Source organism: Arvicola amphibius, chromosome 15 (genome assembly GCF_903992535.2).
Source record: "Arvicola amphibius chromosome 15, mArvAmp1.2, whole genome shotgun sequence".
Classification (NCBI taxonomy): domain Eukaryota; kingdom Metazoa; phylum Chordata; class Mammalia; order Rodentia; family Cricetidae; genus Arvicola; species Arvicola amphibius.
Window position 1 is genome coordinate 1,296,820 of NC_052061.1, and position 16,229 is coordinate 1,313,048.

A 16,229-nucleotide genomic window follows, 5' to 3' on the forward strand; every position below is an offset into this window, starting at 1 on the left:
GGTATTTGGTAGAATCAGGGACTCTGATAGAACCTCAGTCAAGCGAGTTGTCTTACACAAAGAACACACATAACAATAAACTATTGAGAAAAGTCTCTTAAAATATTACCATTTCCATGCCATCTTGATAGTGCCTATTAGCTAACTGCGTTCTAACTAGCTCTTTTAATGGAATATGGGTTGGCAAATAACCTTTAGTTATTTATAATTGATTATATCACCTATGGCAAAAAAAAAAGCATTTCTAAATGTCTTACCTTTAGTGATTAAAGAGTTTAAGCCTACTTCTGAAATCATGTTCCAAGGCCTTTTCATTTTGGGAACTTTAGTTTAAAATCCTAAGATGTTTTCTTTTCTATCATCTACTCTCTTCATCATGTTTTCTGAATTTTAGTCATTGCTCTTATCCTCTGGTCAATTATAAACTCTTATTTTGCATTCTCTCTTTGACAATAAATTCCTGTTCATGATTTCAACCCCTCTACTTGTAGAAGGATCAAGAATTATTTACTGGATCCTATGAGCATCTGTAAATTTGTCAAATCATTCTTTTCTTAGAGTGTAAAAAGGTAAGAATGCTCATTTCAGGCAATACCTGGAAACGTAGCGGCAGCTCATTGAGCCAGTTAGAAGCAAATTTCCAAGTATTGTGACTTAAACACTCGGCAATATTCCATACCTTTGATTATCAAAACACAAAATTTATGGTCAATTTTTGCTTTTATGTGACAGAGAGAGATGACAGAAAGTCACTGTGAGTTAACTGATAGACCTGCAAAAATTGTTTAGGAAAGGTATTATTTAGTTTTTTTTTTTTTTTTTATGCTTCATCTTTTTAAAGTAGCCTGACTCTTGTGGCCACTGGAGATAGTCTTTTCCTACCAGACCTTTTTGTTCATCTCTTGTGTTTAGAAAATGAATTTTTAATGAATGTTAATCAAGTTTCTAATTATAATATCTTATTTAATGTTTACGTATTAGCTGAAAGCCAAACATTTTGGGACCTGTCACAAAGGGCATGAATAAGTTCCTTAGAAGCATATATAATTAATTTTATTACTCTATAATATCTTTAAAATTTGAGATCTTATCAATTCATTGATTTAGAAAAAAAGTGAGTCTGTGCAATCATTCAGAATATATAAAAGTAATGTCTGTGGGATATTTAGGATTATAGACTAATCATATCCAGTTTGTTGATTTTATTTGCTTTTTATTCCTCATACTTATTTATAGTAATTTTAAAATAATAAATACTAACATAGATAAGCATTTTATATATAATAGTTTATACAGCAAAACTTCCTGATTTTTCATCAGATTATTTATTCTTATATCCTGCTAGAAATCTGTGGGTAACAGAATGAACTCTGGGTTTTTTATGTACTTCATACTCTAAACAAGAAAGTCTACTTATCATTGTAAAACAAGAGTAATAATAAGACTAATATTAGATGATTTTTAAAACAAATTAAAATGTCCATCCCTAAGTAAATTATTTATAGTACTAATAAAATTATAAATAAACCCTTTGAATCTGTTGGCTGTCAGTGAATTGCATCAGTATGTGGAAATACACAAATAATACTATACTGAATAAGTAAACAGAGCAACAAAGAATAAATAAATGAATAATCGAATACAGTAACAATTTTTCATAATGCGATTACAGTATTTTTAAATGTCCTAAAGGCATTATGTATGATAAATTAGAGATTGAATTCAAAGTATATATAATTAAAATATTTTCAATTCACTGCTTTCTATGATAGAAGTGGGGCATATTTACTAGTATCACTCTTAATCATTCCTTATATCCTAGCTTTTAGGTAGTGAAAATTTATTGGACCAATTGGTGATTCAAGTAAAGGAAATATTAGGTCCCAAGCTAATATCCTGCCACTATTACATCAGGAATAGAGTTCTTTCCAGGTGTTATAACTTTAGAATTTAGGATGATATCATTCTAAACTTCCAACAAAATACTAATCATATAAGTTCACTCTAATGCTATTAGACAATAAGTTGAGGCCTTGACATAGTTTATCTATCACCTCTTGTGAGTTCAACGGGAAGACGGGAGATGAGATGCTGACCATGATGGTGGCGACTAGCATAGACTTCAGAATATTTTCTACATATGTTTCTGATGGGCCTTGAGAGAAAGTATGATATAAGAGAAACAGAAGGTGTAAAACACAGGTGCAGGCATAGGTTAAGTTATTCGGGCTCCATGAACTGTACAAAATTACCTTATCAGGAAAGCGAGTAGTAAATAAGTAAAAAGACAGCAGAATTTCTCACAAAAATTGGAACCTTATGTTCAGTTCCAAATTCTTCATATATATATATATATATATATATATATATATATATATATAGTCTCCTTTTTTCAATATCATTGACTTATTATCAAGGGAATAACACCTTAATCTCTTTAGAAGAGGGATGGCTTGATCCATTCTTGAAAAAGGATTCATTAGAGAATAGGATAATGGCATTTAGTAGTTGATACTGTATTTAGTTACACTGAAATGTTATTGTTTACTACAAGACAATTGAGGCTACCATCTACTGCATTAATGTTACGTTTCAATGCAATGGAAACAGTTTATCTTTTCCTTTATACTTTTAAGAAAAAATAATCTAAAATACTAAATAAAAAGGAAAATGCTGATGTATCAGTATTAGAGTTCCCAGCCAAGATATCTAAGAACTTTGTTTCTACCATACACACACATACACACACACACAGAAAGAGAGAGAGAGAGAGAGAGAGAGAGAGAGAGAGAGAGAGAGAGAGAGAGAGAGAGAGAGAGAGAGAGAGAGAGAGAGAGAGAGAGAGAGAGAGAGAGGGGGGGGAATTAAAAATTTAGTACCTGCAATAAATTATCCTTTTTAAATACTTAGAAGAAAGTCTATATGTGTTTGTATATAAAATGTGTGCACATAACATCAAAAAGCAAACAACAGCTACCAAATACCATCCTGATAGATTTGGACTTATCAAACATTGTCAGTAAGCCTGACTCAATGGCTTACCATGCTGTTTACTGAAAAGGATCAAAAAGCATCAAGACACTGCTTAAGGTCTAGGATAGATTTTCCCTGTACTTTTCTATGCTCTGCAGTGACAGTCTTGGTATTGACTATTTGACACAAGCAACTTATTTAGTTTTTGATGACCACTTAGTAATGGTGTCATTAGGTTGAATACAATAATAGTAAATAGACATTCACTGTAATTTTTCATATACAAAAGAATTATATTAGGAATTAAAATAAATTAATATTACAAAATTAAATGAACAGCCAGCAGTATTTTGTTCCTACGATATATGAAAGTTTAAAAAAAATTCACTAAGTGGGGTTTTCAATGATAAAAAAGTACCATAAAACAGTGAGGTTAAGTTGTACAACTTCTTATGGAGGATTGTAGATTATAAGTACAATAATTAGACAATTAGTTCTTATAGAATTCATTAGCGTCGGTGTGATATCCAATTTCAATTTCTAAAGATTTCTTAAACTCAAGATAAAAACAACAAACGTGTGAACATTTGAAGATTTGGTCCTGTTTGGGTCCCTGAGGATAATCTATATTCCCCAAATTTTGCAATAAAAATGGTTCTTGTTTGAAAGACCAAAACTGAATAAATTTTAAGATTATTACAGTGTGAAATATTTTCTTTAAACAAACATAATATGCACAGTGCTGATAAATCTGAAAAAAAAATTGCGAAGGCTAGGATGTACCTAAATACATGGCAGGTATTTATAAGTGATAAGCTTTATTTCTTTCACTATAAGATTTGCAATAATTTCATCAATAAAATGTTAAATTCTGGACTTTCAATTTCCCTGGTGAGAAAAATGAGTCAAAACAGCTGTGAAGGAGGGTAAGTTAGGGTTCTAAACTTTGTTTGCTGTAAACACAATTCATTCTACATTGCAAGAGCGCTCACGGTCAGCGTAGAAAGCCATATAAGCCTTTAAGGACACAGTCATTTTGAATTTAAAGTGTAACCTTTGCAGAGTTCTGTTGACTAGACAAAATTTGAAATGTCATTTTCTTGTCTTAGCGATATGTGTTACACTGTTTTTAGAATTTGCATTCCATTAAACTAGAGAGTCACATGCTTTCTCTATAAGAGAAGGAATTAATTCATTAGGTCATAAACAACAAAGTAAAAAGGGCAAAACTTGGGAGGCACTGGATGCCATTATCTTAATTTTCAGGAAGTTGTGTCCCATTACTTACACGACAGTATATCCATGTCGTCAATGTCAGCTAAACATCATCAAATCAATTTTGAATTTTAGTGCATGCTTCCCCAATTAGCTGAATTCAAATTTTAAGGGTTAGCAAGGAAGTAACAGTAAATTTGCAGCATGGCTGTAATAATTATTTTGTGTGTGCTTTAGAAATCACTTTTATACATAAAAATAGTGATATTTGTAGGTGATTTTTTTCCCTTAATCAATTATCAAAAAGAGAACTTTGATATTTAATGTAAGCCTATTTCTATATTAAATACCAAATATGTATTCCTTCACCGTTTGCTTATAAATATTCAGTGATTCAGTAACACAAATAAATAAATGGCCCTTTCCATTTCATTCTGTATAATTTACAACAGATCAAAGATTATAACATCGTAAGTCAGAGTCTAATTGAATTGCATTTATTACTCACAAAAAATTATTGCCTAACCCAACAATACCATTAAGAACCAATTGTATTGTGTGTTTGTTCAGACACATATATACATATACTTTATATTTAGTTTAGAGAACTAACACTTTTAGATTATATAGGAGTTCTCTACTATAGAAATAAAGCTAGAAACATTAAAAGACTATAATGTTATTTATGTGGATTTATTTATGAAAACATCAGTATTCTGACCTATTCAAAAATATACTAACACTGATTTTTAATGAAACACAAAGTTTAAAAGATACATGATTGATCATCTCAAATTTTATCGTTTTCATGACTGTTGCGAACTCCTTTTCAACAAGTGATTTAATTCTACACTTGTACTGGCTTCTTAACCCTGATCTTAATAGATACATGCTTAGACAATAAAAGCTCAGAATGGGCACTTTTCTCTCCTAGTGAACAGATCAATCTTTGTTATATACATTGATTTTCCTTTAAAAAATTGTCTTTATCAATCAACTTCATAAACGCAATGTCTCTTAGTTATTTACATATGGTCCTTTGTGAAGTAAGCTCTAGAAAATGGTGTTTTGAATATTAATTTGCTGCCTTTTTTTTTAAAGGAGTGAAACATTTGCTGTTCTTCATCAACACTTTTAGGTTATACTCTACAGTCTCTAGTTGGAAAACATCCTGGTGAAGGGAGACAACAAAAGACATAGAGAGGGAGGGTGAGTTATAAGTTCAAAGGAAACACCCTGGATGCTGATGCTATCTTTTCCTTCCCATAGGAAACCACAGCCAGATATCTCGAGTGCCTGTTGCTATTAAAGTGCTGGATGTCAATGACAACGCCCCTGAATTCGCAGCTGAATATGAGGCATTTTTATGTGAAAATGGAAAACCCGGCCAAGTAAATATCTCCATGTTGTTAATGCTGAATATGTTTGTATACAACTGTCTCGTATTTACTTAATCTGCATCATCGTGTGCATTTGCATTGGTTTGTTCTACAAAGTCAGAGGCATGAACCTCATCCAAATGGGAACGGAAAGGAATATTTATCTTTTTCCTATATTAATTCTCCTCCTACTTATGACCAAACTGTCTCATAAAAGTGGAATGATCTGTTCTGCAATGAACCCAAAGCCAAATCATTGTCTTGAGATTCATCAGATATGGGTAATGTGTGGGAATTGTCTTAGAGTGAAGGAGCTTAACTCAACCTTCAAATGGCAAGAATCTAATCAACAGCTCCTTGCAGACATGCATTTTTCCTTTTTATTTAAGAATAACACTTAATTGTTGACCCAGGAAAACCAGTAGTTTATAGGAAGCTTTAGGTAGCTATTTTTATGTCAGTACACGTGTATGTAAATTTAGGCAATCATAAGGTAGATATCAATTTTTAGAAATGCCCATAAGGCAATTATATGTGTAATGATGGGACTCATATTGCATAGATAGAAATAATGAAGACAGAAGGATAAAGGGCAGAAAATAAGGGCATAAGGCAGAGAAGACAGAAGACGAAAATACAGGAAAACAGGGAAGAAGGAAGGGGATGAGAGAGGGAGGAAGGAGAAAAAGGGAGGGATGTGGGAGGGAGAGAGGGAGGGAGGGAGAAAGGGAGGGAAGGATAGAGGGCAGGATGGAGTAAAAATAAGAAAATCTACAGAAGTCACTATACTCTGAATGTTGAAATGAAATTGGCCTATGTAAAGTCTTACAAAACCACAAATGTAATAGATTTATTTTAACAAGGTGCTGAAGTACTGTATGTTTAAGAAATTTATCATTTTTCAACTTCCTAATTTATTTCTGGATGGTGACATTTTCATTTAAATAAACAGCAGCTGACAGCATGACACTGGAGTTGTTAATCCAACTATTCTTGTGCCTCATGTGGGTGTTAGGAATTAAACTTACTATTTGCCAAGAAGCTTACCTGACAAGAGTCATATTTTTTTTATCCTAAAAGAATAGGACTATAGCTCTCTAACTCTATTTTATTTGATATTTTGAAAGGGATAAAGGGTTACCTGCCCATAAAACAGTGGGCAAATTCTTCTAGAATATTCTTCCTTAAATGCTTAGGTTCCCACCCACCCCCAGTCTACCAAAAAGCAAAGCAAAACAAGAGAATACAAACAAACAATGAAACACACACTTCATGCACAGCAAAGTTAAGTTCTCAGAATAAAATGCATCATCTTTAAGTAACTGGGCATTCAGCCTTAAGAGTTTTATTTTCATGTTCCAAAATTAGCTGTTTCTTAATTTCGTGACATAGAACTGCCAAATATGAATCATACCTTTCAAACATCTTCCATTTATGGACCTTATTGACAGGATAAATCACGGTGTGCGCGCGTGTGTGTGTGTGTGCATGTACACACATGTGTGCAAGTGCCTGCATGAACAAATATCAATGATACTATTTAGCCAGGGTGCTGGATTAATAAGCATAGAGATATTGATCAAAATGTTGCAGATCAAGTTCAAGGATATGGTTGTTACATGGACCAGAAAATTGATAGGATAACAGAGCCACCACAGATAGAAATGAGGCAGTTATATATCATACAGACTCTGCAAAATGCATTCGAATTTAAGCAGAACTTCATTGCTCATGCAGAACTCATCACACAAGTTCAGAGTCAATTACATTGACACTAAACACATTGGCCTAGGTGTGGTATCGACAAGAATGCTGCCTGGATCTCTAAGAATTTGGACTTTTACCCTGTGGAATTTGACTGTTTATAAGGATTTAATGATCTTTTTTTTCTGCAGTTCTTCTTATCTTCAGGGGGGAAAAAAAACAGAATAAAATGCAACGCAGTATTTCCTCACCTCTTCTCTGCAACATCAAAATAAAAAGTCTATTCTTTGTTTTATGAATTTTGCAAGTCACGATGAATGGTTTATTCTGTGAGCAATGTGTTTGCCGTGTGTGTGTCACTGCACTCTGTCCCCTGTGAGTATGGTTTCAGACTGCTTACTGGAGTTTTATTTCCATGAAGGGATCAACCATTGTTTTGCATTGGTTTGGATCATAGGTCTGACCGGGTGAGGCATCTACTATTGTTTATACAATTTTCTCAAACCGTCTGAAACCTTTGTGTCAGCCAGAATTCATGTAGGTCTCTTATATCATTCCTGTCTAACTACTCGTGTTTGAATATTTAATTCTTATATTTTATCTTATTCCTACATTTTTATTTGTTACTAAACTTTACAGATAGTATATACTTGCAAAATTTGAAATATATGCATTTCATTTTCCTTTCATTTCTTAATTTTTTTTAGATAATCCCTGAGTACATAGCACAGGATGGCTTTGTACCCAGAATTTCTTTGACACTTTTCTCATACTCTTAACCTTTCTGCCTCAGTCATCCCAGTATTGTGATTACAAGCATATATTCTCATTTCCAGCTACACTATGTGTTTGTCATTTCTCCTAATATATCACAAATGGCTAACTCACTATGGAATTACAATGTTCATCCTTAGTTATCATAATATCATGAAAATAAAAATAAATAAATAATAAGTATCACTTACTACATCAATAGTTATCTTAATATCGTTCAATGATTAGTGTTGCACACCTGAAATACACAGATTTCAGAATAAACTTGTTGAGAAACAACTTCCTCATAGCTTTTGCACCTGGAGAAATTAAATAATACTCCAGGGCTAGCTCTTAAATATACCCAGTATAAGTGTTTCGATTGGAAGGGTATATGCAAAACAACTTAAAATACTTTATAATAGAGATAGAGAATCTACTTCAACATACTCATATCAACAGTATTTGATTTCTCTACACACATCCAGAATCTTAAAGAAGGCAAAGAAAAAGGACCCTTTGCCGTGTATGGGTAATCAGCTGTACTTCATAATACATCTTATTAAACGAGGTGTAACTATGCTTCTGAAGGAACCAAGTGCATCCTCATGGTTCCTATGACCTTCTCAAAATTCTGAAGCAAGAGATAGAGTTCACAAAACTGAGTTTCTTGAGAGAGCAACAATAACTATCATAAAGAGTCTGGAGCCACTCTCCATCACAGAAAATCCATCCAAAATCTTTTGTTTTTGAAGACATTTAACTGCCCTGCTAAACAATTAAATGTCAATGTAATATTTTGGATCACTATTTATTTTCCTTAAACACCATGTCTAAAATATATGGGTAAGTTATCTTATGTCACATGATATCGAGTGGTATATATCTGCAGAATTTAAGTCAAGTAGAGTCTGATTTTGGTCATCTACCAAATAATTATCAGTTTTATAAGATGCATAGAAAAGATCTTTTCACTTAATCCTCACTAATCCCCTGGATAAAACTGGGAATGTGAATTGCATTTAAAAATATGTCTGAGCTGGGCGGTGGTGGCGCACGCCTTTAATCCCAGCACTCGGGAGGCAGAGGCAGGCGGATCTCTGTGAGTTTGAGGCCAGCCTGGTCTACAAGAGCTAGTTCCAGGACAGGCTCTAAAAAAGCTGCAGAGAAACCCTGTCTCGAAAGACCAAAATAAAATAAAATAAAATAAAATAAAATAAAAAATAAAAATATGTCTGATAATTGACACCTCTGGTTAAGAGGTGTGTATTGTCACTAAGTGTCACTGAGCATCACCAGGGCTTGGCTAAGCATGAGAAATTTAGTGCCATACAATATCTAAGAATCAGACTTTTATCGTCATGCAATTTTCTTTCTGCTCCACCTACACCCATTTAGAATTTACAGATTTTCAAGAAATTCTTTCAAACACCCAACACAGAAAGAAGCTAAATGGACCTAAAGAGATCCAATACATCAAGAAAAGTCCTCAGATTTTAAGATAAATTCCACAGATACAGAAAACATTGGTCTTAAGAGTTCAGCCAGAGTTTATCTGAAGACAATGGGGAACCTAGCTGGACTGGAGGAGGAACAGGTAACAAATGTTCAGAGACCAGTGTCTTCCTTACGTGTGCTCAGCAGCTCTACATGCAGAACCACACATGGGGAAGCTACCTAGAGCAGCAGCCACAGTTGACCAGCAAGATTTCAGGACTCTGCCCTTCCTCTTACTTCCTTGACTAAATTTTTTAGGATTTTATTTCAATTACTAATGCCTTGCTTACTATATGCAGATTAATAGCTGCTTCCTCCCAACAACTCCTCAGTCCAGGAACTAAACAGCTATTTATTTTGTTGTGAGTCAAGATGTCCTGTTTAGTGTTCAAAATACTTGGACAACAGGTTGTTTAAGCTTTTCTTTGCTTCATGAAACAGTGTGTCTTGTCCCTATAAATAAATGTATTGGATTATAATGTGAGTTTCATCAGCGTCTTTACTAATAGAAACCTGCTGTTGAGAAAGAAGTCATTAGGTCTGTTTTATAAAAAAAAATAACAAAACCAAAAAAAAAAAAAAAACTTCAGCTTAATACTTTTACCTATCCTTGGCAACATTTTAGCCATTTAGTATTTATTATGGAACTATCACAATTCAACAAAACACAGTCACTCACACTTCTAGATGATATGTAGCATAGTTACTATAGACAGGAGAGTAGCAATAACTTATAATTATGTTTTAATTTGATTTCATTCAACAATTAGACATATTTCAAAAGTTAATTTCTCAAATATTATTACTAAAACAATTGCTTTATTCTCAGGTAGGCGGTATACATACTAAACTCTTTGGATGAAAATTTGTTCATTTATGTATCGAACAATATGAATTATGCACTTATAATGTACTAATCATTGAAACATCAGTTCGGAAAGCTATGAAAGAAAAATAATTATTCTCTTAAAGCCAGTGAGGAAGACATTGTAAACATTATTTAAGAGTTTCTGTTAGAAGGAAATAAAAATTAAACAGGTAACAGAGGAGAACAACGAAATTGCAGGAATCTCACATAGTATCAGATAATTGATATTTTTTTTTACATTTGTTGCAATTTAAAGCGTAACTAGAGATTGAGAAAAGATTAGGCACAGGGGAACTTTTAACCATCAACTTAAGCCTGTTCAGAATCCACAGCAATATCTCTGCTTGACAACCGAGGACATCTGGGAATCAGAATATTTTCTAGAATTCCATGTCTGAGTAGAATTTGCACCAATATTTGCGAGTGCAAACATATCTTATAAAAAGAAAGAGCCTTTAGGAGACTGTAAGTGCCAAGCATATTAAATAGTCCTTTTGTCTCGCAGTGTCCTTTTGTTGACAATGGAGACAGAAGTAACTTATACTGTTTGCGGTAGGTGGGAAATAATACAGAGAATCATTTAACTTTAACTTTTTTTTTTTTTTTTTTTTTTTTTTTTTTTTGGTTTTTCGAGACAGGGTTTCTCTGCAGCTTTTTTAGAGCCTGTCCTGGAACTAGCTCTTGTAGACCAGGCTGGCCTCGAACTCACAGAGATCCGCCTGCCTCTGCCTCCCGAGTGCTGGGATTAAAGGCGTGCGCCGCCACCGCCCGGCTCATTTAACTTATTATAGAGGTTATTAGCTGTGCAATTTGACATTTTCTGGAAATGTAAAACTATAGAAGCCAAGGCTGAAGAAGAGTGTAGTGTTTCCTTTTCTACTTTTTGTTTGAGACAAAGTCTCATGATGCCTAACTGACCTGGAATATGATACTGGAGACCTGGCTGGCCTGGAACTCACAAAACTCCCCCTGGCTCTGTGTTGGTATTGAAGACATGCAGCATCGCACATGAAGTAAAGGTTTCATGAGACAGCAGAAATGTTTCAAACTCAGTTCCTGAAGGTGCCAAAACCTTTCCAATTTCTAGAATCTCACTGTACTTCCCATGGAAGAAGAATTTTAAAATTTTGTGAGCATGTAGAATAACTCTTAGAAATCTAGCCATGAGAAAATTAAGATTCTGAAATAAAATAAGAAACACCATGAAAGGTGGAAGCATACACCAACTCAAGAGAAAAATAACATACTGTACTCAAATGCACTCTGGGACACCTTGGATGAAAAGAAAGAAAGCTTCATAAGAAAAGTAATGACAATTATCTTTGACAATCACAGGGAAGAATGAATCTGTAACTTGGTTCATTTGTTTTTCAGTTTCTGAGATCTTTTCTATGAAATACAAAGCAACAAAATAAAATGAGGGTGCTTTATGAGACTTAAGTAGCAGTTTACAAGGGATTTAGTTTCAACCTTCCTATCAGCCCTTTCTTGAGCTATCTGCACACCCAAGTGAGAGTCAAGGTTAATTTAAACCAGAAGAAACTGCTGATATAAACATAATACCTGAAATACTATTTTTTCACTTGTTTGGGTAGAATAAAGATGGTTAGTTAATTGGTGTCCATAACCTGTATATGGAGAAACTTTATGCAGTGAAACCTTGTTAAGTGGGCTATTAATAGGAGTATGGTTTGAAGAGCACAATTCTGAGAGCATTTAAAGGAGTTTTAATAAAATATTGTTGAAGAATATGGAGTAAGAACAATACAAATGTCATTCATATCTGAGACACCCATTTTGTGACTCAGCGTTAAGGAATGAGAGTTAATTTAAACTCTCATATCTTTGGAAACACCAGGCAGGCAGATATTAATATATTCATACACACATATACATATTGCTTTTACTTTTAAGGAAGAGCTTCATGTAGCCTATGTCAGCCTGGAACTCATTATGAAGTCATAGGTAACATTGAACTACATATTTTGGTGCCTCTACCTCCTACATGTCTAACTAAATATTTAAAACATCAACATTTTTTGTAATTAAATAGCAATATGGGTTGAATATCTCTAATTTAAAAATCCAGGACGTAAACTTCTCTAAAATCCAAGTGTTTTTGTGCTCACGTGTGACATATTGTGCAGAAAATTTTACAGCTGATGTTGGAGGAAAGGTTACAGCACAAATACAGTCAGGAGTACAGCTTATGGAGGAGTATGTGCGTGGCATGAAGAAGTCCATGGGTTCAGTCCGTAAAGCCACATACAAAGAAAAGGATGTTAGAAAAGAGACAAGCGAAAATTATATCAAATTATCTCCAAATAGCATATTTAAGTGGGCATGATTAAGAAATGGATTTTGTGCCGGGCGGTGGTGGCGCACACCTTTAATCCCAGCACTCGGGAGGTAGAGGCAGGCAGATCTCTGAGTTCAAGGCCAGCCTGGTCTACAGAGCGAGTACCAGGACAGGCTCTAGAAACTACAGGGAAACCCTGTCTCTAAAAACCAAAAAAAAAGAAATTGATTTCGTTTATAAACTATACTCCCACCCTTTCCCTTTATATGTCTTTTTGTAAATATGCAAATATTTTACAATTTGCAAAACACTTTAAATTTACAATTCTAAAGCACTTTAGATAAAGAAATAAATTATGAATCTTTGAAAGGTGCTGAAGACTAAAAATAAAATATACATTAATAGAAACATATCTCTTTTGTTGTCTTGTTATTGTTACATATCTTGAGGTGGCTTGCAGAAGTACGATATAAATATATCCTAAATAAGTCAAAAATAAGCTATAAATTATTTTTTAACAAATCCACTGATTATTTATAAGTGTCATATTTTTTATGGAGAAGAAATGACACAGATATCCTTTTATTAATAATAGTATAAACTTGTGGATTGGGATTGGTTTATAAATTTGTTTAAATTTTTTTCAAATTCCCTTGGTCTACAGAGAGGAACACATAGTGTCTAAATCTTCTTCCAAAACCTTTTCCTTGATCAGGCTGAGATTGATGATCATAAGAGAAGGATAATGATGTTTAATGTTCTAAGTTGAATTCAAATTTTATAATTTTTAAACTTATTAACTACTCAGTAAGAATTTGGAATAAGGGGAAAGTCATGTGAACACAAGCACGTTTGTTTCATTTGCTTTCCCAAAGTATGGGGAGGATCATGCTTTTGAAAAAGCAATACCTACTCTAGATATCGACAGGCTTTAGGATTAGTGTTTGTATTAAGGATGCAAACTGGGTACATAATGTAGTCAGGGATAGTAAAAGAATGGAGAAACTGATAGTCACAGTTCTACAGCCTTCAAGTGATATGAAGAAACCTTCCTTATTTCTGTGAACCAGAAGTTGTAGATGATAGTATTTCTAAAAGTAGGTTTCTGAACACAACTTGCGCTATATCATAATAATCTGTGAGGTAGGGTCGGGTTGTGAGTGTATGAGGGTGCGAGGGTGTGTGTGTGTGTGTGTGTGTGTGTGTGTGTGTGTGTGCATGTGAGGGTGTGTGCTTTATTTGTATGGTTTTTGTGTGATACTAAATGAGGTTGAGAAACATTTAATTGAACCAAGTTCAAGAATATTGGCTTAGCAATATTTTGTTTAGTTGTATTCTCCTTGTATACATGAAGTCTCATGACTTTTCAGAAGAATTTTGTGTGGTACTTTGGCTCTGTAACTCATTTCTGATTATAAAATATTTCAAATTTATATTAAAATATATAGATGAAATTAATGAGTGAATGAAATCATTACCTTTTATGAATAAAAAGATAGGACTCAGTTAGCTCAGGAATTAGTGTTTGCCTGCACAAGCAGGCATTGTCATATAAACTATGTGCTAATATGTTGAGCATGGAGAAGAGACAAGGTGGAAAAGAGATTGTGATTGTGAAGACCACTGCAGTTTACCTGTAGACCAAAACTAACTTATTCAGTATTTATAAAGCTCCATAATACATGGAGGGGTTTGTTTTTAATACTGGCTATTTCTGGGGACACAAAAAATATGATGCATGTTTGGTCAACAAAAGAATTTAAGGATCAAAAGAGACAGAAAAATAACTAACATAGCTAAGCATGCCATTCAAAAAATATCAACTACATTTCCTTAAATCAGTTTAGTGTCGATAAATATGAGAGGGTGAAATTAAACGTGGGATGAAGGGTTAGGCTTTTCTTAGTGGATTTGTGAGGGCCCAAGTTTCATACATTTGTCTAAGAGACATTGAAATTTCTCATACCCTTCCTAGGTCCTTCTTGAAGCTCTCCACTTATGGTGCATGTTCTGAAGGTACATCTGGCATGTTGGAGGCAAAAGGTCTTTCCATCTATAAAAATGACTTAGGAAGTCATGGTGAATAAGGAAAAAAAATCCTGACCAAGACTGGATGACTAAACAAATTAGCCCACACATTCTGTCAATAGCTTTTAAATGGATATCAACTATGATCACATTTAGGTTCTTTTCCTTGTTTTGATATAATCGGGGGTATTGAAGATTTATTTGTGTATGTTTCCTTTAATATCTGCAACTCTTCATTTGTCCAGCAAATCATGATTATTTTAACTTTATTTTCATGAAAAAATATTTTAATGAAATCTCTCTTGGAAAATAATTCTCACAGTTTGGTTTTATTTGATTATGGACACCATAGACAATTGGGTGAGAGCATATGCTTTTTCACGTATGCATGTAAATTTCTAAGTTCAAATAATTTTAACTTTGGGTTAAGAAATGTGAGCTACCTGAAATTTGTTCACCTGTGATCCATTTCTATCCAAGTTAAAAGCGACTGCAAAAATAATTAGACGTTCTTTTTTCTATATCTATATCTATATCCAAAATAAACCTGACAATAATAGAAAAAAGAGAGAACTTTAAAAAATACTGTATCCTACAATCTTACACAATCCCTTCTTTTATTGACAGTTTCCTTTACATCACCTTTTAATTAAATCACTGAGAAGTTAAAAAGTAACAATAAGAAGATTTTCTAAATGACAGGGTGCTTTATGGCCTTGGTGACCATCATTGCAGCATTCTTAGAGAATATACACACATACAAATGCATACACACAGATTTATGTGCATTGTTCTTCTTTTAGGAATCCCTGAAGGATATTTCAAAAATTGTAACATATTAGTACTTTCTTATCTTTTCTCCAGGTAGAGCTATGATTATATATATATATATATTATATATATATACATACATATATATGTATATGTATGTATATATATGTATATATATGTATATGTATGTATGTATATATATATACATATATATATTAATTTAGATATAAATTTTACCTTTTAGAATCAGTAGTACCATAAAATTGTTGAAAGCAAGGAAAAGAATATCAGGGATATATGGCTGACTTTTCAGTTCCCAACATGTTAGAAATCTAATCTCAACACTCCTAGAACGCATATATAGAAAATGTGAAAGTCCGTGGACTTTGGATGAACATTGCATACCTGTGAGAAGAAGCCAGTCTTTATTGAGACACATTAAGGATGAGACATATTAATGCTTTTGAGGTACTATTTAGCCCCCTAAAGCTTATTTCTTAGATATTATCGGGCTAAATAAGAAAGAAATATGTTCAAATGATCACTCATTTATCCATATATCCATTAATTTACTTATCTGTATAATGAATAATAAAAAGGTTATTAGGATGAATCTGATATACTTACAATTATCTAACATCTATTAAATAATTGCTTGCCGCTACTTGGCAGACATATACAAAGCACTGAGTGGGAAAACTCTCACAGACCATAATGTTTGGAGACTTTAGACAAATTAATG

The 16,229-nt window shown here is 33.3% G+C and overlaps 1 protein-coding gene across 4 annotated transcripts in view; it reads left to right on the plus strand.

Moving 5' to 3' along the window:
- Cdh8 (cadherin 8) overlaps positions 1-16,229 on the plus strand; it is a 354,582-nt gene that overhangs the window by 276,214 nt on the left and 62,139 nt on the right. For all 4 annotated transcript variants that reach the window (XM_038312753.1, XM_038312755.1, XM_038312754.1 and 1 more), the window contains exon 8: positions 5,458-5,579. In XM_038312753.1, coding sequence (XP_038168681.1) covers positions 5,458-5,579 — 122 coding nt within the window. The remainder of the gene's footprint in view (positions 1-5,457; positions 5,580-16,229) is intronic.